Source organism: Eumetopias jubatus, unplaced genomic scaffold (genome assembly GCF_037043125.1).
Source record: "Eumetopias jubatus isolate StellerSeaLion01/CBP00866 unplaced genomic scaffold, mEumJub1_p1.0 scaffold_14, whole genome shotgun sequence".
Taxonomy (NCBI): Eukaryota; Metazoa; Chordata; class Mammalia; order Carnivora; family Otariidae; genus Eumetopias; species Eumetopias jubatus.
In genome coordinates, this window is record NW_028274820.1 from 5,095,541 (window position 1) to 5,116,465 (window position 20,925).

Below are 20,925 nucleotides of genomic sequence, written 5' to 3' on the forward strand. Positions count from 1 at the left end.
TGGACTGGCTTAAAATTAAATGAACCATCCCCGACTCTTGGATCTAGAGACCCCTGCCACGTCTCTCTCTGCCACCTGTAACACGAAGAGGTAGCATTTAATGATCTAACAGGTCTCTCCGCTCACAGATATTACGGTTCCATCTTCTTTCCTTTTGGTTCCTTGTCCCCAAAAGTAACAGGGTGTGCGTTTGCCACATGTATAAAAGTGGAGGTTGATTTCAAACAAGGTGGTCAAGAAATTAGGGAACCATTGTCAACTGATCTATAAACCTCCTGGGGACTAGAGGTCTTTCACAACAGCCTCCATAGACGTCATCCTAAGGACATGCATCCTTCCATCAGGGAGACACACACGTGCACGCACTCATCCGTCTGGTGCCGCTCCATCTCCTCTCGAGCACCCTCAGCCATCCTCCACCCTTTCCGCCTGCCCCCCACCTCCGAGCCTCCATGATGCCCGGAAAATATGCCTGTTAAGATACTAAGTGAACCCGCAAGTGTTTATTTCCAGACTTTCTTTCCTTAGCATAAATATTTTCCGAGTTAATGCCATAGTGGAGGACGCGACTGCAAGAGTTAATAGGAGTGCCGGAATTCCACGCAAGACAAGGCTCGGGGCATGCTGATGGCAGCGCGGTGCACTCACCCACGGTGCTCTTCCTGTTCTCCTCCCTGTCCTGCATGCGAGGGGGCACCAGGGGGCTTGGCGTCGGGGGCTGTGGCGTCGGGGGGGCTGGCGCCCGCCTCTTCTTTTTCTGCAGGTCAATCTGGGACCCCAGAGATACCTGGGAGGCACAAAGAAAGGTGACAGTGTCAGAGAGTGGGGTGCACAACTCGGAGAAGCTGGCCCATGGGATGCGGTGCTCTAAGGAGCGTTGGTAGATTGCCAGGTTCCTTTCTGGGCTCCCAGGGCAGGTGGTGGATGCCCTGGTGTGAGGGCTTGTCGTGCGGCCCAGGAGCGGCCCCGAGGTGGCCCAAGGATGCTCACAGACATCCCAAGACACCTCTGAGCTGGGGGAGCTGGGGCTCCGCCCCAAATTGCCAAGGGATTTCAGGCCAGTCAGAGGACTTAGTAACTTCCCCTCGGAATAAATATGAGAAAGGGGACACTTCGCCCTTTGTTAAATGCAGAAGAGAACTAGTCCTTCTGGAAACTTGAGCAAGGGCTGCCACGACGTGCACCCATACACGGGGAGAGCAGAAGGGCCCGGCTCAGGGCTCACTGTGCCCGGAATTCCGCTTGTTCCCCTGCCCCTGCATGTTCCTGAGCAGCCAGGAGTAGTCACTGTCCACAGATGGGCCACCCATGCACCGGAATTACAGCGAAGTTTGTCAGCCTGTGGCTCACGGTGTCAGCCTATGGGATGTCAAGCTCTGTCCGTGTGTGCCAAACTGGGCACATGCCCCACTTCCACAGAAGGCAACGTCCTCTTCTGGGCTGGGCCTGGTGTTTCCTGTGTTTTTGTACGTGTGTGTGTAAAGAGTCTCCTTTTAAATTTTTCTCAGTAATATACATTTATTGCAAAATAAATTTATATTTAAAAACTACATAAGCAAAAGAAAGAAAAAAAGTCACTTTGTTAACACTCGGATTCTAACTACTAATGGTTGGCATACATTTTTTTGGTCTTTACTTTTTTTTTGGATTTTATTTATTTATTTGAGAGAGAGAACAAGCACAAGCAGGAGGAATGGCAGGCAGAGGGAGAAGTAAGCAGGCTTCACACTGAGCAGGGAGCCCGATGCGGGGCTCGATCCCAGGACCCTGGGACCACGACCGGAGCCGAAGGCAGAGGCTTAACCGACCGAGCCACCCAGGTGTCCCTGGTTTTTACTTTTTCTTTTCAAAGTCATATACTTTCCACCCTTCTACTACAATATACAACGTCCACCTCCTTTATCTGTAATATACTTCATGGAAAACATGGACAGAAGGAAAATCAAGTCAGTCCACAAAGCTCAGAGCCTAGGCAGCACCTCATGGTCCACACTGCCCACACTCCAGAGGAACCACTTCAAACCCTCTCTTCTGACAGTTACTCTGTTTTTAAAAATAATACGCTTATTCTGCTATGTCTTGATTTTCCCGTATTAGATACTGGCTTTCTACTCCAGAAGAGGAAGATTTAGCTCCCTGAGACACACACACACACACACACACACACACGCACACACGTGCGCGCACGCGCGCCCACAGTTCCTCCTCAATCTTTCCAGAAATTATGGCACAGGGTTAAATTAACACTATCTCATTCTACATATATAGTTATAATAGATTTAATTCCATCAAACAGAAATCTCCTGCAAGAGGAAGTTTCTCTAGCTGAGACGTTTCATGTCTATGTGGATGACATTTTCTTTCTGGGTCATTTTGATTTCTCTGAACTTGGTAAGTGATTTGTTTTCTAACTTTTTCTTCTGGGTTTCCTGGAAATGGCTTTTCCTCGACTCAGCTGTTTTTCTCCCTTGTTTCCTGGATCCCAGGCCTTTTTAAAAAATTGACTTCCTCGTTATAGTGGGGCTCAGGCTCCGTCAGCTTTCCGAGGCAAGATGTATGTGAGGTGACTTTAGGAGACCTTGAAAATCTACGACTGTTTCTATGCTCTTCTCCTCACCAGCCGGTCACAGATGCTGGCTCTGTCTTCTTCGTGTGGTCCGCTTCCCCTCTGCAAGCTTTGAGGACCCTCTCTCGTCCCTAGAGCCCTGAAATGTCTGACAGCATGCCCTGGGCTGGAGTGCTCTCCACCCATGGTCTGGGGCATTTGTGGAACCCTGTAATCTAGAAATCCTTTAATGCTGCAGAATGTTCTAGCATCATTCCTTTCAGATTTCTTCTTCCCTGTTTTCACTGTCTCTCCCTGGGTTCTGATTATTGAATACTGAGGGTTCAAAATCAATTTTCTAATTTTTCTTGAATATCTTTGCCTAATTAAAAAAAATTCCTCTTTCTTGGAAATTTCCTTTACCTCATTGTCCAACTCTTGAATTTTTAAAACTCTGTGACTATGTTTTTAATTTCCAAGAGCCCCTTCCTGTTATGTATTTTTTAAATAGTATCATGTCTTCTTTCCTGGATACAATATCTTCTCTTTTCTCTCTGAGGCCATTGTTTATATTTTTTTTAAGACGCTCTTATTTTTTTCTTTTTATGCATTGTTGTTTCCTGCATGTTCCTTTCTCCCTCTCTCTGTCTTAGCCTATGTCTGTCACATTCTGGCCTTTCTTCAATTTCTGGCACTCCTTGGCCAATTGCTTATAATTGTGTGTTTCTGGGGACAGAGTCTCTTTGACACACCAGTGGATTTCCCTGCAGATACGTGGGCAGAAATCCAGTTAGCTCACAGGGGGATCCCCAAATGCACTTATCTGCAGGATTCTCTTCCATGCAGCGGGATCTTCCAGCCTCCTGCCAGAAGGTGGGAGCTGGTCTTGCAGAGCGGGAGTCTGGGGGACAGCCCTGGACCCATTGGGCATGTGCTTTTCCTTTCTCCCGGTGCACAGAACTCTCCGTGTAACTCAGGTCCTGGAGGCAGCCTCTCGATTCTTTCTCCTATGGGGTCCGCACACCTCCCACTGTGTGTGGCCAAAGGGGTCGGGGGTCTTACTGCTTCACACATACACGTCCGCTGGCCTCAGTTCCCTCTGCCTGCTGGTGTGCACAGGAACTGGGACCCCACTGTCCCCACCTCGCCAGGCTCTGCTCCCTGCTGCTGGGTCTCTCCAGCCAGAGGTCAGCCCTCAGCTCCTTCTGCTCTGCTGGGAATTTGACACAGTCCCCCCAACCTAGTTCCCAGTGTCTACTCACCCCTTATTGCTCCTTCTCGCCTTCTCTTTGTTGTAGTGGGCTAATGCTTTGTGTTCATTTTAGTGGGGCTTCAAAAGGAGAGAGAGGGACTAACTCATTTTATCAGCTGTATTTCCCAATATATTTTTAAAAGGCTGTCTGGTAAGGCATGGTATCCATGAGCCAGAATTAATTCAGTCAACTCCATTAAGATTGTTCAGTTTTGGCCAGTGAAAGTTAGACTTCTTAGCACACCCTGAGAATTTTATCTTTTCTTGCCTTTCTTCTTCTTTCTTGTCTTTTTCTTTTTAGCATTCCATAAGTCCCTTTACTAGAACTTCTGAGGTAAGGAACATGAAAGATTGGAGGGACACACCAGTTCTAAATTGCTTCCCCAATTTTAAGAATCCTTGTCACGTGCTTAGCTCACCTTGAGTTTGCGATGAACTCACCAGGACTCTTGCAAATAAATGGATAGCAAACCTTTCCACATTTCTGTTAATATCTATACATTACTTTGGTCCATTGTTCTCTCTCGGGCCCCGGCGCTGGACTCTCAGGAGACCCTGTTTTGCTGTGCCCTTTGCCAGGCGCTCTTGGGTAAGGGGTGGGACACTTACCCTATCACCTACACTCTCAAAACCCTGCCTCTGCTTCCCACCCAGTCACTGATGAAAATGTTGAAAGGCATAGAGTTTTGGCTCTGATACCTGGATTTCTTCCTTTGGGGTTGACAGCAATTCATCAATTAATGGTGATTGTTCACATGCTATGGATTTGCCCACATGCATTATTTTCAAGTTCACATTTCTCAAAGTCCTTATTTTTAAAAGATGAGAGACTTTGTTAAATGCCATTCCTTCCCTTATTCCTTTCATTAAGCAGCAAGCAGGTGTTGGCTCCTTATCCTGGGACAAGAATTGCAGTGGATTCAAAGACATGAAAACTTTCTGACCTCAAGTTTTTCTCAGTCTAATAAAGGAGACATAATTCTATAACATTTACACAATCTCCTAGGCTGGAAACACTGCCCAAAGCTGTAATTTGGGACATACTTGAGGACATGGTTCCTTCTGGGAATTCACACTGGTTAATGAGAGCCCACAAAGCTCCCACTGATGTCTACATAATAATGACACGTTCCAGAATTCTGCTGAGTGGAGACAATTGGAAGAGAGGGACAGGGAAGCAGTTCTGGCTTACCCAGTCTGGAAAAGCAATTCACCTGTTGAAAAAAGTTCTGGCTCACTGCTTGTTACAAACTTTGGAGAAGCATCATCGCATTCCCAGAGCTTTGCTGAGATGGTCCAGCTTCGCCAACAGCATTCCTCTTCCCAGAGGTAAGGATAGACCACTCAACAAACATTTGTTGAAGACCACCTAGTTCCCACATATAGAGCGACTCCTGATCAATTAAGATAACGTCTTTGGAAAGCGTTTGGCAAGCTCTGAGACCACTAATTGAGACGAGTGCTAATGGGCAAAACTTTTTTTTTTCCTGGAGCTTTTGTTAGTTTAACCTGTTTAAACAGACGTGTTCTAGTAGATGTACTTACAGACTTCAAGGAAATACTATTTACAATAGCTGCAAAGATTTAGTGAATATTTACTAGGGGTGCCAACTGTATCCAAATACGGCTACCTCAAAAGAGCTATTTTTCCTAAATCTGTTTGGTAAGGGAAGAAACTGAAGCTCTGCAGCTTACGGCAGATAACTTGCCCAAGGCTATACACCTAATGAGTGGACGGAGATGGTACCTGAGCTTTGAGTCCAAGCGTACCTTGGAAGAAATAACTCCGGTTTGGAATGCAAATGTCTATCCCTAGGAGTCCATGCACAACTAACACCCATGGAGTTCTCATTGTCCCACGTGGCAACCTATCCACCTACAGGGTGGATGGGGAAGCAATTTGTGCTGGAGAGAGTTGCTTTAGGAAACACTTCCTAGACCTGAAGCACATCTGTATGTTCTTCAAGGAACATGTGAAATCCGGGTCTGCCCACTCTCTGAAGCTTGTGCCTATCATTCTCCCCTTCTGAGAACCAGGACACGGAATGGCCTCTTTGGGTGGGGCCGACTGATTCTGACCTGCCGCCCCTCTGAGGTTCCCTGATGGTGGAACCTGAATCCTGTAGGGCCTGGTCTTCTTAGGAAGCATCCATCCACTGTGGGTCCTTTGGTCTCATAATCTCATTGTGACAGTTATGTGTAAGGCCAGACTGGAGGTCAGAAAGTGTTTAAGGGGAGGGGAAGTTCTGCTTTAAAGAGAATGGGTCAGACTCTCACCACGAGACACAGAGCCTCCTGCTGCCACCTTGCTCCTGGAGCTTGCTCAGGGCGTGGCATTTTGTAGGAATGCGAGAGAAAGCGGTTCATGCCTCAGTGTGTGTGTGTGTGTGCGCACGTGTGTGTATAGGTGTGTATGTGTGTCTGTGCATGTGTGTGCATATGTGCGTGCATGTACATGTGCGTGAATATGCACATGTGTGTGCACACGTGTGTGCATGTGTGTTTTCCATGTTCCTTTACAGTTTTTATCTATATGAATATGACATTCACATTATTTTTTTAGGGAAATGGACATATCCCTCTAGGTTTGAAGTGTTTGGCTAAAGGCCAGAGACATGAGTAGATTTGAGGGTCTATGTTATGAAATAAAATTAGTACAGCTCAGTACCTTGAAGACATTTATGTGTTCATTCATTCCTTCTTCCTTCCATCCACCCATCCATTCATCCATGCATCCACCTATCCATCATCCATCCATCCATCCATCATCCATCCAACCATCCATTCACTCATCCATCCAAACACTTGGGTACTTGATGCCAAGCTCCATGCTAGGCACACACCAGTGAGGGAAGGAACACCAGGTGCATTTCTTCCAGCCACACTGAACTGGCGGCTCACTGTGCTTGGCAGTGTTGTCTGGAGTCCCTGACTTCTGCCCTTCCCAGAATGCCCTTCCTTGTCCAACTCTTCTGTCAGCCTTCTGCCCCTCCTGAAATCTTCCCCAGTCTTCAGAAAGCCCCCTGAAATTTCCTGGGTGGGTGTTAATGGCCTGTCTTCTACGCTTCAATAGCAGGTGGCTCCAATGTACGAGCAGTGCCCTGTTGGAGCTCCGTCGTCACTGCCTCCCCTCCCTAGTCAGCTCCTCTAAGCTCGGAACAGGAAAGGGTCTGTCTTATTAGCTCTGAATTTCCACAATCCCTGGCCTCATGCTTCTGCACTTTAGGAATCAATAAATGTGTGTGGAATACAAGAAAGACTAAAGGAGACATTCTATATAAACGTGGCACGCTGTGGAGGGAGTTTATAAATGCTGTTTTTCAACCAGAGCCCGCAAGTCTATCACAGCCCTAGCCCCATATCTCATCTCTCTCTTATTCAAAATGAAAATACCCTACTGTTTTTACGTAGGTCCAAATGAAAGTCATATATTCTCACTGAAAATGGTTTGAATAATAGAGGGGCATATCAAGTGCTAAGTGACATCTTCCTTTCCTCTGCTCCCAAGAGATAACTTCTATTAAAGCATGACATGCGTCTCCTTAGGCTTTCTTTCTGTGTATCTAGCTACATGAATATTGATAAAAATGAGAGCACACTCTCTTGATGGCAACGGCTTTTGTCATCTACACCACTGTTGGGCGTAGGTCTCCCTGACGTCTTGAGGTTGGGAAGGGTCCACCCTGCGGAGACCACCTGTGTTTATCTGTCCTCCAGGTTTGGCATTTGATTTGTTGCTTTGTTGTGTTTGATTTGTTGCTCTTTCAAATTATATTGCAGTGAACGTCCTCTCACCTAATTATCTTTTTCTGCTTTGTTTATTCCCTTATGGTCCTGCTCCATAAACTCGCTGGCTCACCAGCAATATGATTTTTATTTCATTTCATTTATTTTTATTTATTTTTTAAAGATTTTATTCATTTATTTGACAGGGAGAGACACAGCGAGAGAGGGAACACAAGCAGGGGGAGTGGGAGAGGGAGAAGCAGGCTTCCCGCCGAGCGGGGAGCCCGATGTGGGGCTCGGTACCAGGATCCCGGGATCATGACCTGAGCCAAAGGCAGACGCTTAACGACTGAGCCACTCAGGTGCCCCGCAGTATGAGTTTTAAATGAACTGAAATCAGAATCTAGAAGAGATGCCCACCCTTGCATGTTTATGGCAGAACTATTCACATTAGCCAAAATGTGGAAAAACCTTAAGTTTCCGCTGACAGACGAACGGGTAAAGCAAATATGGCTATTCATACAAGGGGACAGTACTCAGCCTTAAAAAAGGAAGGGACTTCTGCAGGCTGTGGCAACATGGATGGGTCTGCAGGACGTTATGCAAATGGAAACAAGTCAGGTAGAGGGACAAATACTGCATGATTGCACTTACAGGAGGCATCTAAAGCAGGCAAACTCAAGGAACCAAAGTGCAGGGGGCGGGGCCTGCCAGAGGCCGGGGTCGGGGAAATGGGACTTACCACTCAAGGGGCCTGAAGTCTCCATCAAGCCAGGTGAAGAAGCTCCAGGGATGTGTTAGGCACCTGGTGCCTCCAGCACACAACCTACTGTGTGCTGAAACACTGAAAAGCATAGATTGCCTGTGAAGAGCTCTTACCGCTGAAATAAACACATATGTGCCGCCCGATAGGCCCCCAACAAGGCTGTATCAGCTTAAACTCTCACCAACGGCCCCTTCCTCCCACTCAACAAGAGTCGGTGAAAAGTGTCCTGATCCCTTTAAAAATCTATGTTCTTTGAATACAAGGATCAGCGATTTTTTAAAAAAGATTTTATTTATTTATTTAACAGAGAGAGAAAGAGAGAGAGAGAGAGAGAGAGAGGCAGTGAGAGAGTGAACACAAGCAGGGGGAGGGGCAGAGGGAGAAGCAGCCTCCCCGCGGAGCAGGGAGCCCGATGCCGGGCTCGATCCCAGGACCCTGGGATCATGACCTGAGCCGAAGGCAGACGCTTAACGACTGAGCCACCCAGGTGCCCCAAGGATCAGCGATTTTTAATGATTGCTGTTTATCTGTGTGTGAGAGAGAAAGACATTGGCTATGCTTTATTTCTTCTCTCTCGCGTCCATGGTGTTGGCCTTTTCTTAGTGATCTCCCTTAACTTACACATACGCTGTGAATAGTGTCCCTAGTTCATCACGGACTTCCAATTTTCCGTACTTTATTCTTTTAGAATGTAAAAATCTATCTGATTCAATCTGTCAGGTTTTTCCACCTTTTTTGGAGGGTTGGGGGTGGATTCTAACCCTTTGTCATCCCAAGAAAGGGATTCTTGCTTCCAAATTTAAAGATTCCTATTGCTGGGGCGCCTGAGTGGCTCAGTCGTTAAGCGTCTGCCTTCGGCTCAGGTCATGGTCCCAGGGTTCTGGGATCAAGCCCCACATCGAGCCCCACATCGGGCTCCCTGCTCGGCGGGAAGCCTGCTTCTCCCTCTCCCGCTCCCCCTGCTTGTGTTCCCTCTCTCGCTGTGTCTCTCACTGTCAAATAAATAAATAAAAATCTTAAAAAAAATAAAAATTCCTATTGCTTAAACAGTAGTTTAAGTTTAAAGTATTCCTGGTTGAATTTTTTACATTTTTACTTTAAATCAACCTGGGCTCAATTTTGCTCTGTGTTCTACATTTTCTCCACATGTTCAAATTAGCTTACAATGCAAATGATGTTTGTTTCATAAATCTGCAGGTACCTCCATCACTGTACAAGACCCAGTAATATTCCATGCAGAATGAGGGGTCACTCACATTTCCTATACTAACTGAAGTACCTCTTCCACGGAGGATCTGGCCTGCTGGAAATCTCACTCCTCGGAATCCAGATCCCAGGGGACCTGCTCATGTCTGGGGCGCGCTGCCGGAGGGCACCCTGCCTGCCTGCCTGTCCCCAAAGGCACCTGATCTCATCTCCACTGAACAGTAATAGTAGACCCAACATGTCCTGCAGAGAGTCAGGGTCAAGTCTAAGAAGAGAGAGTAGTTGGTGGTGCATTCTAGACAGGCTTCCCTCTAAACTGCTTAAATAATTTCTAGAAAAGGGAATTCATACTTAAAGAGATATATCTTTTACCATTTGAGGTAGGTATTTCTTTATTGTGTTCTCGTGTCTGGGGACACCAGGACATCAGTTCTTTAGTATAATGAGGTTGCTCCGGATTAAAACTTAATCCTATACTTTAACCTCTTTGTCTTTAACAGAATGATTATTTACATATAATTTTCCTTCAGGTCCCCTGGTACTTTTAAGATGAGCAGCACAAAGGTTATGAAGCAGAACAGCCTGGAAAACCATCTCAGCTTTGATTCTACTGCTATGTCCTTAGTGCCAGGAACTGTCCTTAGAATATCTGGGATGCTCACTAAATGTTCTCTGAATGAGGGAGTGTTGTTATCAGAAGCATCCATGTGATTAAAGCAATACTTTTTTTTTTCTTGACAGGTACACTCAGGTAACGACTTTGTGACTGCCGTTATATCTCAGACACTAGTCTCACCACTGAGATTAGAGATGAGCAAGGGGCACCCGGGTGGCTCGGCCATTAAAGCGTCTGCCTTTGGCTCAGGTCATGGTCCCAGGGTCCTGGGATCGAGCCCCACGTCCGGCTCCCTGCTCGGCGGGAAGCCTGCTTCTTCCTCTCCCCCTCCCCCTGCTTGTGTTCCCTCTCTCGCTGTGTCTCTGTCTGTCAAATAAATAATTAAAATATTTTTTTAAAAAAGAGAGAGATGATAAAGACAGGACCTTGGGGCTGGTTTTGTTGGAAGGCTTGTGGGTGAGGATCAAATTTCTGGCTGAGGTCCCTGCGCGGATGATGGACTTGCTCCTTGCCACGGGGGAACACCCGTGGAGAAGCAGGTTTATGTGGAAGGCAAGGCTGTCAGTTTTGGACACATCGGTGGGGCCTTCTGGTAGATATCGGGGGAGAGAACAGGCTGGAGGTGCCAAACTGAGAAACTTGCACAGTAATGGCATGAGGCTAAGCGTGAATGGGGTTACCCAAGGAGAATACCAAGAAAGAGAAAGGGGTAAAATAACATATAACCCTAAGACGGTCTACCTTTCATGGGGCAGGTATAACATGGAAGGCTCTGGAAGGGCTGGTATAACATGGAAGGCTCTGGAAGGCTGAGTTGGAGCAGGAAGTGACCAGGATGGCCCCCAGGAGTACAGCCCCGACACACAGTGGGTGGAGTAGCTCCACAGGGCGGGCAGGTGGCAGTCACAGCAAGGGCAGCGACCAGGGATGAATGGCCAGCATGGGGACAGTGTGCACTGAGGGTGCATTTGCTCGGGGCATTCAGGGCTGGTCCGCAGACCACTTCCCCTCACCCACCGCGTATCTCCAAGGTGACTTCTTCCAGCTACACAGGCTTTAATGCCGTCTTTGTGCGGAGAACCCCAGATTCACAGTCAAGCTCGACTGCTCTGCGTGGCTCCTCAATGCTCATTGACAAAGGCACCCGGACGCAGGCACCGCCCCGCGCCAAAACCCAAGTCCTTGGTTTTGTCCCCAGACCTGCCCCTCCGCCAGTCTCCTCTGCCTCGGATAAAGGGCAGCTCCACCTGCTTGACTGTTCAGGGAGATGCTTCAAGTCTGGAGCACCCCACACCCTCCCACATCCTTCTCCAATGCCACTGCCACCACTCATCATCTCTCACCTGACACCTGCAGCAGCCCCTAGACTGGCCCCCTGCTTGCACCCCACACCCCTCCCACCAGGCTGCAGTGCTGGCCACGGCTCTGCTCAGGATCTGCAAACACCTTCCAACTCCAGGTGAAATGCTTTGATTACTATGCATTATGTCGCAGTACACATGGCCGGCGGTGGAGGGCCATAAACATCCCTGCCAGGTCCACGATGCTGTTTTCACTGGTTCCAGATACAGACTCAGAAGTGGACTGCTGGATCATACAGTGATTCTACTTCTCATTTTCTGAGGACCCTCCATACTGGTTTCCGGAGTGGCTGCACCAGTCTGCATTCCCATCAACAATGCAGGAGGGTTCCCCTCTCTCTGCGTCCTCGCCAACACCCGTTGTTTCCTGTGTTGTTAATTTTAGCCATTCTGACTAAAATGGGTGAGGGTGGGTATGGGGTGGTTAATTTTAGCCATTCTGACTAAAATGGGGTGAGGTGGTATCTCCTTGTGGGTTTGATCTGTATTTCCCTGATGCCAAGTGATGTTGAGCATCTTTTCATGTGTCTGTTGGCCATTTGGATGCCATCTGCAACAACATAATATGCTAAATACTGGGTTAAAAAAGTATAGTTGACCCTTGAATAATGTGGGACTTAGGGCCTCTGACCTCTCCATTGTTGAAAATCTGCATGTACCTTCCGACTCCCCATCACTTAACTCCCAATAACCTGTACTTGACAGGAAGCCTTACCGATTACATAAACATTCGGTGATCACATATTTTGTATGTTATGTGTATCATACACTGTGTTCTTACAATAAAGTAAGCCAGAGAAAAGCAAATGTCATTCAGAAAGTCCCAAGGGAGAGAAAATACATTTACAGTGGTGGTATTTATTGAAAAAAAAATCCACAGCAGTTCAGACCCGTGTGGTTCAAGGGTCAACCATATACTGATTAATCTCGAGACCATTGTGGGATAATGTGAGATAAGTCAGAGAAAGACAAATCCCGTGTGCTATCATTTACCGTGGAATCTAAAAAAGCCAAACTTGTAAAAACAGAGAGTTAAAGTGATGGTCATCAGGGGCTGGAGGCAGGGGACAAGGAGATGATATGGGACGAACTTGGCCTCAGCAGTAAATAGATCCTGGAGATCTAATGCACAGTACTGTGAACACAGACCCCAATGCTGTATGCTAACCATTATACCTGCTAAGAGACCACATGCTTATTATTCCCAGCACAGTAAAAAGCAATGATAATTGCGTGATGTGATGCAAGTGATTTCTCTACAATGACAATCATTATGGTATATAAATGCACCAAAGCCCTGTACACCTTAAATTTATACCATGTTAGATGTCAAATACATTTTGACCACAAAAGAGGGAAACTCCGGAATCCTGACTGTGCCGGTGTCACCTGACCGCCCCCACCTCGGAGTCCCCTATTGTACTGTTCTCTGCTTCCAGGCTGTGCCTGTCTGTCCCCAGCCTGCCCTCCCTTGAAGTGTGCTCTGTCCCCCGTCCACGGAGCCGGCTGACCAGCCCTGAAAGCTGCCCACTGTCTGTCACCCGTTCTCAGTCACCCGCTTTCTCTTCCAGACACATTGCTCTTACATTCCTGTGCACTGGTTGGCGGTCTCCTGCTCTAGGACAGAATCTCCAGAAGAGGTTGTTACTCGTGCTTTCCCCACGCCAGCTACAGTGTGTGGTACAAAGTGGGTGCTTTGTACATACTGGCTGGCTGACTGGCTGACTGACTGACCGACTGAGTGCACGTAAATGCTGCTGGAGGAATCCAGGGAGGAGGAGTACGGAAGAGAGGTAAGGCATACCGGCTGGAAAGTTCTCTGGGAAGAGGGAGGCCAGCCTGGGACGAGATGCTGGAGGACCAGCCCCTCTGATGCCAGAGGCGTCCTTCCCAGGCCCCTGGCAGAAGCAGGAGACAGAATACAGGATGCCAGAGGGGAGTGAGCTCTGGGGAGAGGGGCGGCTCCGCCCCCTGCGACAGGGCTGTGGGCAGACCTGCGGGGCCCCGGGCCAGACAGGGGTTTGCACCTGGGGCAGCTCCAACCTGCAGCACCACGTGACCCGGAGCCCAGTGGGACAGCCGGGCTGGCCCAGCTCTGGTCTTCGGGCCATGTGCAGAGACTGTGCAAGAATCCAGGCAGGCCACGGTGATGCTGGCCACAGCAGTGCCTTCAGGGAAGGAGGGCGAGGGAGAAGTAAAGAAAGAAGCAGGATTCCAAGTCGGGGGCTTTGGGGCAAAGAACGCGAGGAAGGCCCCAGAGCCTGGCCTGGGCTTGCCCCATTGGGCACATTTCTGTTTGTGTTTGCTAGTTCCTGACAGTCAACTGATTTATGTCGCCTTGATTGGCTCAAGAATGCTTCCCTTCCAGCACAGCTCAGGACAGCCCCCGGTTCCACCCTGCTAGCCCATCTGCCCTCCAGGGGGTGAAGGATACCTGCTCTCTCCATCCCTCTCCAGGGGGATGGCCTTGTGGAAACAGGGCTCAGGTGTTCATACTAATGCTCGGCTTTCCTTCTGGGAATTTGGGCAGGGGTTCAAGGAGACGGTGACGTTGCATCCTGATCTTACAGGAAGCATTTGGGGGCACTCTGCACCTTGCGAGCCTCCCCAAATCCTACCCTGGTCACCAGTGAAATGTAATAGAAAATGCAGGGATTCTGAATTTTAGATTTCCCCGTATAGTTTTCCCCTCAAAAGTTAATCTTTCTGTCCATCGGCATATACCACCATTTTATTTTGTTCACCATAAATAAAATATTGATCCTGTGTGAGCAAACAGCATCCTTAATGTAAGCAGTGTCCTAGCTCGTTGTCATCTGGGTAAATGGATGGGGCAAATTAGAGTTGAACTGACAGGTAGCCACTTCCCTCCTAAATTACAAAAAAAAAAAAAAAAAAAAAGTTCTTCCAGGAACTTCCAAACCACACATCATAGACCTACACACAAAGTGTGGGAGTTTTTTTCCCAGCGTGGAGCCCAACTCGGGTCTTGAACTCACAACCCTGAGATCCGGACCTGAGTTGAGACCAAGAGTTGGATGTTCAACCGACTGAGCCACCCCGGTGCCCCAAAATAAAAAATGGTCTCCATATTTTGGCCCTTGCAATTCCAGTGTCCATCAAATGTTTTGGAATTCTCCTTTATCTTTAGGCTCCTGAGAGAGGATGAATAGATTGCAACCAAACTCTGGTGCCTCGGGTCACCCACGCGACCTCCTTTGGTGTTTATCTTTGGTCCACCAAAATGCAAGCCTTCTTCATAGGTGGGCACAGGCACGCCACCAGGGAGAATGATTTCCATCCTCCCTATCTTTGGCAATCCAGAAAGAAAAACACCCGGCATGCTTCATGGAAAGTTATGAGAAGAAACAAAAGTGTGTGAGTACTTCCTTTCTACTTCGCTTAGAACAAAATGCCCCAACACATGTGCTTTTGATTTTTAAATAGGGGCTTTAACGTGAAATTCTCAAGTCTGCTTTCCCTTCACATTCCCCAGTGTGTACCAAAGGCTCCCGTACCACCTCTGCAAATATTTACGAAGCGTTGTTTTTTTCCTGCTAAAATTGCAGTAGCTAGAAAGAGGTGCATGGATACTTATCTGTTGGTTCATCATCCCTTCGAGTTTCAGAGTAATGGCAGAAAAACTCCTTTTTTTAAAATTTCGAACCCACGTGTGTAGGAGAGTTGCCACTCCCCGGGGTACACCTGCAGCTCTCCAAATGCTGGCTGTGTTCTCAGCAGAGCCCGAGAACCTGGTCGAGACGCAGGACAGGGGTCCCCCCGACCCAGCGCCTATGGATGTGACAGTGGATGAGGGCTGTAAGACTTAGAGAGAAGCCCAGAGCACACAGGACACAAACCAGCAGGGGAATCTCCTTCACAAACAGAAGTGAGCCAGGACATAATAGCGTCCTGCTCTTGAGCAAAAATCCCCCGGTCCAGGAGAACGGACTCCCTGCTGGCAACCCACAATCCTGTTTCTTCTTCCTCCCTGTGGTCCACCGTTCTGCCTTGGCCCAGCCCTCCCTTGCCAGAACCTACGTTACGTCTTCAGAGCGAAGGCGAGGAGCCTCCTCTGGCCCGAGCTATGCAATTCTCTGCAGATTCTCCTTCCTTCCATGATGCTCCTCCTGGGTGCCTCTCTCCTCTCTTTTACTTTCTTACCTGCTCCCATATTCCTATTTCCTACGTGTGGTAGTTCTCACAGTGTCCGTGTGGCCCCACCTCCCTGCTCCAGGGACAACTGCCAACCGGCCTCCCCATGGATGTTTCCTGAAGATGTCTCAAATGCGGACCCGTCCAACATGTGCCTTTTTGAATATTCTTTCATGTTGGGTATGCCCCGGGTACTGCTGGCACTGCCCTCTTGCTCACTTTGTTTATCACGCTATTCCCGGAGCGTTTTGATTCCTTCTCTGAAAGTCTCTCAAAACCACACCTCCATCCCCGCTTCGCCACCTCGGCCCTCACCCAGGCCCTTAGTGTGTCCTGCTCAACCTAAGATACTTTCATCTGTCTTGCCTCCATTTCTCCTTTCTTAGAGCCAGTCTCCATGGTGCCATCCAGGTCTGATCATTCATGTATTTACTCACAATCTTACTAAATACCTCTGGGGCTAAACACTGTTCTCCATGAAGGGGGTAGAGCCTCAAAGAAGATTCCTTCCTCCTACTCGCAGCGTTTATGTCCTGGTGACGGAAGGTGAAACGAAGAATGAGATCATTTTAGGGTGTGATCCACTTTATTTAAGACAGAGACATAGTGGGGAGATGTTTTTGTGGCGTTGGGGGCAGAGAGCTACCATGAGTAATATAAACAAGAGGATCGAGAAAGCTCTCTCTGAGGAGGTGGATATTTGCCTTGAATGAGGAGAAGGAGCCACTTCTGCAAAAAAAAAGGGGGAGAACTCTCCAGACAGAGCGCAAGAAGAAGGTGGGAACCACTTGGTGGTTTAAGTACTGCAAGAGAAGAATGGCTTGAGGCCACTGTGGCCGAGCCTCTGCATGGTGTTACTGGCCTTGAAAAGGAACTTGACTTTTCTTTGCTATCAGTCGAATACAATAATAAGTGGGATCAAACCCAAATGACGTCCGTAGCAGCCACCCAACTCCTCGGTGGGGCCCTGGGTTCCCTCCTGCCGCATCTTATCTAAAGTCCTCCTATACCGCGGCCTCCAATGCTGCCACACAATACCCCCCTCACCTAGGCCATCCTGGCCCATGTCTAGCAAACTCCTATCCACCCTTCAAGACCCATGTACAATGTCCCATCTCACAAAAATGAATGAATGAATGAATGAATGAATAAATTAATAAAAAATATCTGCTTCTTGTGCACTCCAGGACGCTTGTATATACTTTGGCATCGCGGTAATATGTGGAAGGCTTCTTCTTAGACTAGGGCCTCTTCAAAACCAGGGATAAAGCTTATCCATCTGTGTGCTCAGGACCTAACACGGTACCATACAGGACAGGAACAGCCCCCAATACATTTTCACAAACAGCAAATGAAATGAGTGTATTTCTGAATGGTGAGACTCAAGAAAGACCCTGTCTTTCTTTAAAATAATGTAATTTATTTCTATTGCTCTCTTCACATTTATCCACAGGGCTACAGGGCAAAGCATGTCCATTTTGAATAGGCTCAGCTGGATTAGCCTACATCCTACAGAGATTTTCAGGTCATCCATTCCCATTTTCCCTAAATACACTCTCACACACACAACTGCATAGGTTTGGACACAATTTAAGTAATGACTGCAAAAGTATAAAAGAGAAGAAAAAAAAAAAAACAATGCCATAGGGTGGGTTTCAGAAGAATCTTCTGAAATAGATTCCACAAATATAGTCTCTGATGTCCTGATTTTTGATGAAGGAACAAAGCAACACAATGGAGAACTTAAAGTCTTTTCGACAAACGGTGCTGGAACAAATGGACATCCATGTGCAAAATAATGAATCAAGACACAGACATTATGCCCTTCACAAAAATTAACTCAAAGGGATCATAGACCAAAAATATAAAATGCAAAACTATAGGACTCCTGGAAGGTTACACAGGAGAAAATCTACATGACCTTGGGTTTGGTGATGACTTCCAAGATACGACACCAAAGGCACAATCTGTGCAAGAAATAATTGATGAGGTGGACTTCATTATAACTAAAACTTTCTGCTCTGCAAAAGACAGTCAAGAGAATGAGAAGCAATAGTTGGGAGAAAATATTTGTAAAAGACACATCTGAGAAAGGACTATTGTCCAAAATGCACAAAGAATCCATAAAACTCAACAATTGGAAAACAAACCGATTAAAAAAGGGGCCAAAGACTTTAACAGACACCTCACCAAAGATAATAGACAGATCGCAAATAAGCATTTGAAAAGATGCTCCATATGGTATGTCGTCAGGGCATGCAAATTAAAACACCAAGTAACCACTTCACACCTATTAGAATGGCCCGAGTCTGGGACACCGACAACATGAAATGCTGGTGAGGACATGGAGCCACAGGAACCCTTGTCCACTGCTGGTAGGAATGCAAAATGGCGCAGCTGCTCTGGAAGGCAGTTTGGGGGTTTCTTACAAAACTAAACATACTCTTACCCTACAATCCAGCAATCACACTCCTTGATATTTACCCAAAGGAGTTGAAAAACCTGCACATGGAGGTTTATAGCAGCTTTATTCATAACTGCCAAAACTTAGAGGCAACCAAGATGTCCTTCAGTCAGAGAATGGATAAATAAACTGGTCTGTCCAGACAGTGGAATATTATTTAGTGCTAAAAAGAAATGCGCTACCAAGCCATGAAAAAGAAACTTGAATGCATATTAATAATGAAAAGAGTCAGTTCGAAAAGGCTGATGATTCCAGTGATGACATTCTGGAAAAGGCAAACCTATGTAGACAGTGAAAAGGTCAGTAGTTGCCAGGCGAGGTTGTGGGGAGGAGATATGAACTGGCAGAGTGCAAAGGATTTTTAGGACAGTGAAAATACTCTGTATGATATTGTAGTAATGGATAGATGTCAGTGTACATTTGTCCAGACTCAGAATATGTAACACCCAGAGTGAAACATAATTGAAACTATAGACTTTGGATGATAATGTTTCAGTGTGGGTTTATCAGTTATAACAAATGTATCACTCTGGTGGGGGGTGCTGCTTAGAGGGGAGGCTATGCATGTGTCCCTGCAGGACATTAGGGAACTGCCAGTAGTTTCCATGCAATTTTGCTGTGAACCTAAATTTCCCCTAAAAATTTAAGTATGTACATATGTGTGTGTGTGCATGTGTGTGTGTATTTAAATAAGCATTTTTTTAAATTTAATTTTATTTTTTTAAAGATTTTATTTATTTGAGGGAACATAAGCAGGGGGAGTGGGAGAGGGAGAAGCAGGCTTCCCACAGAGCAGGGAGCCCGATGTGGGGCTCGATCCCAGGACCCTGGGAACAAGACCTGAGCCAAGGGAGATGCTTAACGACTGAGCCACCCAGGTGCTCCTTTAATTTTATTTTTAAATAATCTCTACACCCAACATGGGGCTCAAACCTACAACACTGAGATCAGGAGTCGCATGCTCTACTGAATGAGCCAGCCTGGCATCCCTAAGTGTTCATTTCTATTCCAAGTTGTCATTGATGGAATTTGGACAGTTCTCCTGAAAGTTCTGTGATTAGTTGTTTTGGGTTTGTTTTTTTTTTTTTTTTTTTTTTTTTGTGGGGTTTTGTGTGTGCGTGTGTGTATGTTTTGTTTTTGCTCTTGTTTTTGTTTTGCCTCTAAAGAAAAGTTGGAAGCAAGAACTACAGAGAATTTCTAACATATGGGCCATTAATGAACTCTAAAAATTATCTATAAATACGAAATTATCTCCCTGAGGCAATCAAGACAAGCAAGAAGCCCCTCATGCTCACTGAACTCCTGTTAATCCCGGGGGGCCTCTGGGGGGTGTACGTAGCATAGCTGCTTGTGCTCACCTGATCTTTTAGGGAGTTTCCACATGTTGCCTCCCTGAGCACCAGCGTTTGACCAAGGGCTGTGATACTCCCTTGTCTAGGTCGTGCGTAGGGACTGCTTTCCTCTGCATCTTTCTGCACTGACATGCAGCCCACACTGAGGAGCCCCTGCATGAAAGCCAAGGGCTCAGATAAACACCACAAGTCCCATACACACTGAGGCACCTGCAGGCTGGTCCTGGACAAGTTCCTCATTGGCTTCAGTTACTCTCATCCAGTTCTGTTTTGGACGGAAAAAGTGTGCATCCTCCTTTTTTAAAAAGATTTTATTTATGCATTTATTTATAAAGAGAGACCCCAACAGGGGGAAGGGCAGAAGTAGAGGGAGAAAGAATCTGAGGCAGATTCTGTGCAAGTGCTGAGCCCGACGCGGGGCTCGATCCCACCACCCTGAGATCGTGACCTGAGCTGAAATCAATAGTCAGATGTTCAACCAACGGAGCCACCCAGGTGCCCCCAAAAGTGTGTGTTATGCTCCTCATAGAGTGTGGCCCACAATCAAAACCTAAAACTCCTACAAGTGAAAATAAATGTATTAATATTAGTCTTCCTTGGCATGTGCGCGAGTCAGACATCTTAACTTTCTCCTGGAATGACAAAGATCCTTTGGCATAGCTCTTGGGTGTGAGATGCATTTGATGCGTTTGCTCGGCATGCCTCCTTCTTCAGGGAGACACGGGTTCTTACTCATCCAGGGAATAGATTTCACTGTAGGTGACAACTTATTTGGGGTGTCTGTCCTTCACCATAAGTGATACTGATTTTAGGACTGGGATTCTAGCAGTATTCTTAAGCTCTATAGCAGGTGTGTCTAGCGCCAAATGATACTCAGAATATATGTTGGAAATAAAATACGAAGCATGTACATAATGAAGACTTAATCAGGCTTTAGGATTCTATCAGCTATTAGAACGATGTGATGACTAGTGAAAGCTTTTCTGAACTACTGTTGCTGTTGTTTATAAGGTTTCTAATAAGAAACATGCCCTTAATTTTCTCGCATCCTCCTCTGAGATTTTTCTCTCTCCTACTACAAAACAGTCTTTGTTACGAGGTGTTTTAGTGACTGGAAGATTTTACTGTCTCTCAAGTCCGTGCATTAAAATGACTCCTTCACATTCTGTTCCTTGGCAAACAGGGAAAGCTAAACAGAAAAACACAAAGAATAATACAGAGAATAGTGTGCTTTTTTGTTGTGATTATATCTACCAAAACAATAGGTTCTGAAAAAAAAACCAGAAAAGATTTTCTATGGTTGAATGAGTCCTTTATAATGGACCCAGTCCTTTTCAGTATTCGTTGAAGTCATTTCTCTACGATACCAGAAGTGGGCTACTTGCTGTTCTCAGGACCTAATGTTTCAGTTTATTAGAAACATGAAAACTTGAACTTGACGGAATTAAGTGTGGCTCTCTTTATATAATCTAAGATTGCCTG

General features: G+C 46.7%; 1 protein-coding gene across 1 annotated transcript in view; it reads right to left on the reverse strand.

Annotated features, from left to right (window-relative positions):
- The window catches only part of COBL (cordon-bleu WH2 repeat protein), a 180,434-nt gene that overhangs the window by 57,716 nt on the left and 101,793 nt on the right, over positions 1-20,925 (reverse strand). Inside the window, exon 9 of the mRNA XM_088018680.1 lies at positions 649-787. Within this exon, the coding sequence (XP_087874806.1) occupies positions 649-787 (139 nt within the window). The remainder of the gene's footprint in view (positions 1-648; positions 788-20,925) is intronic.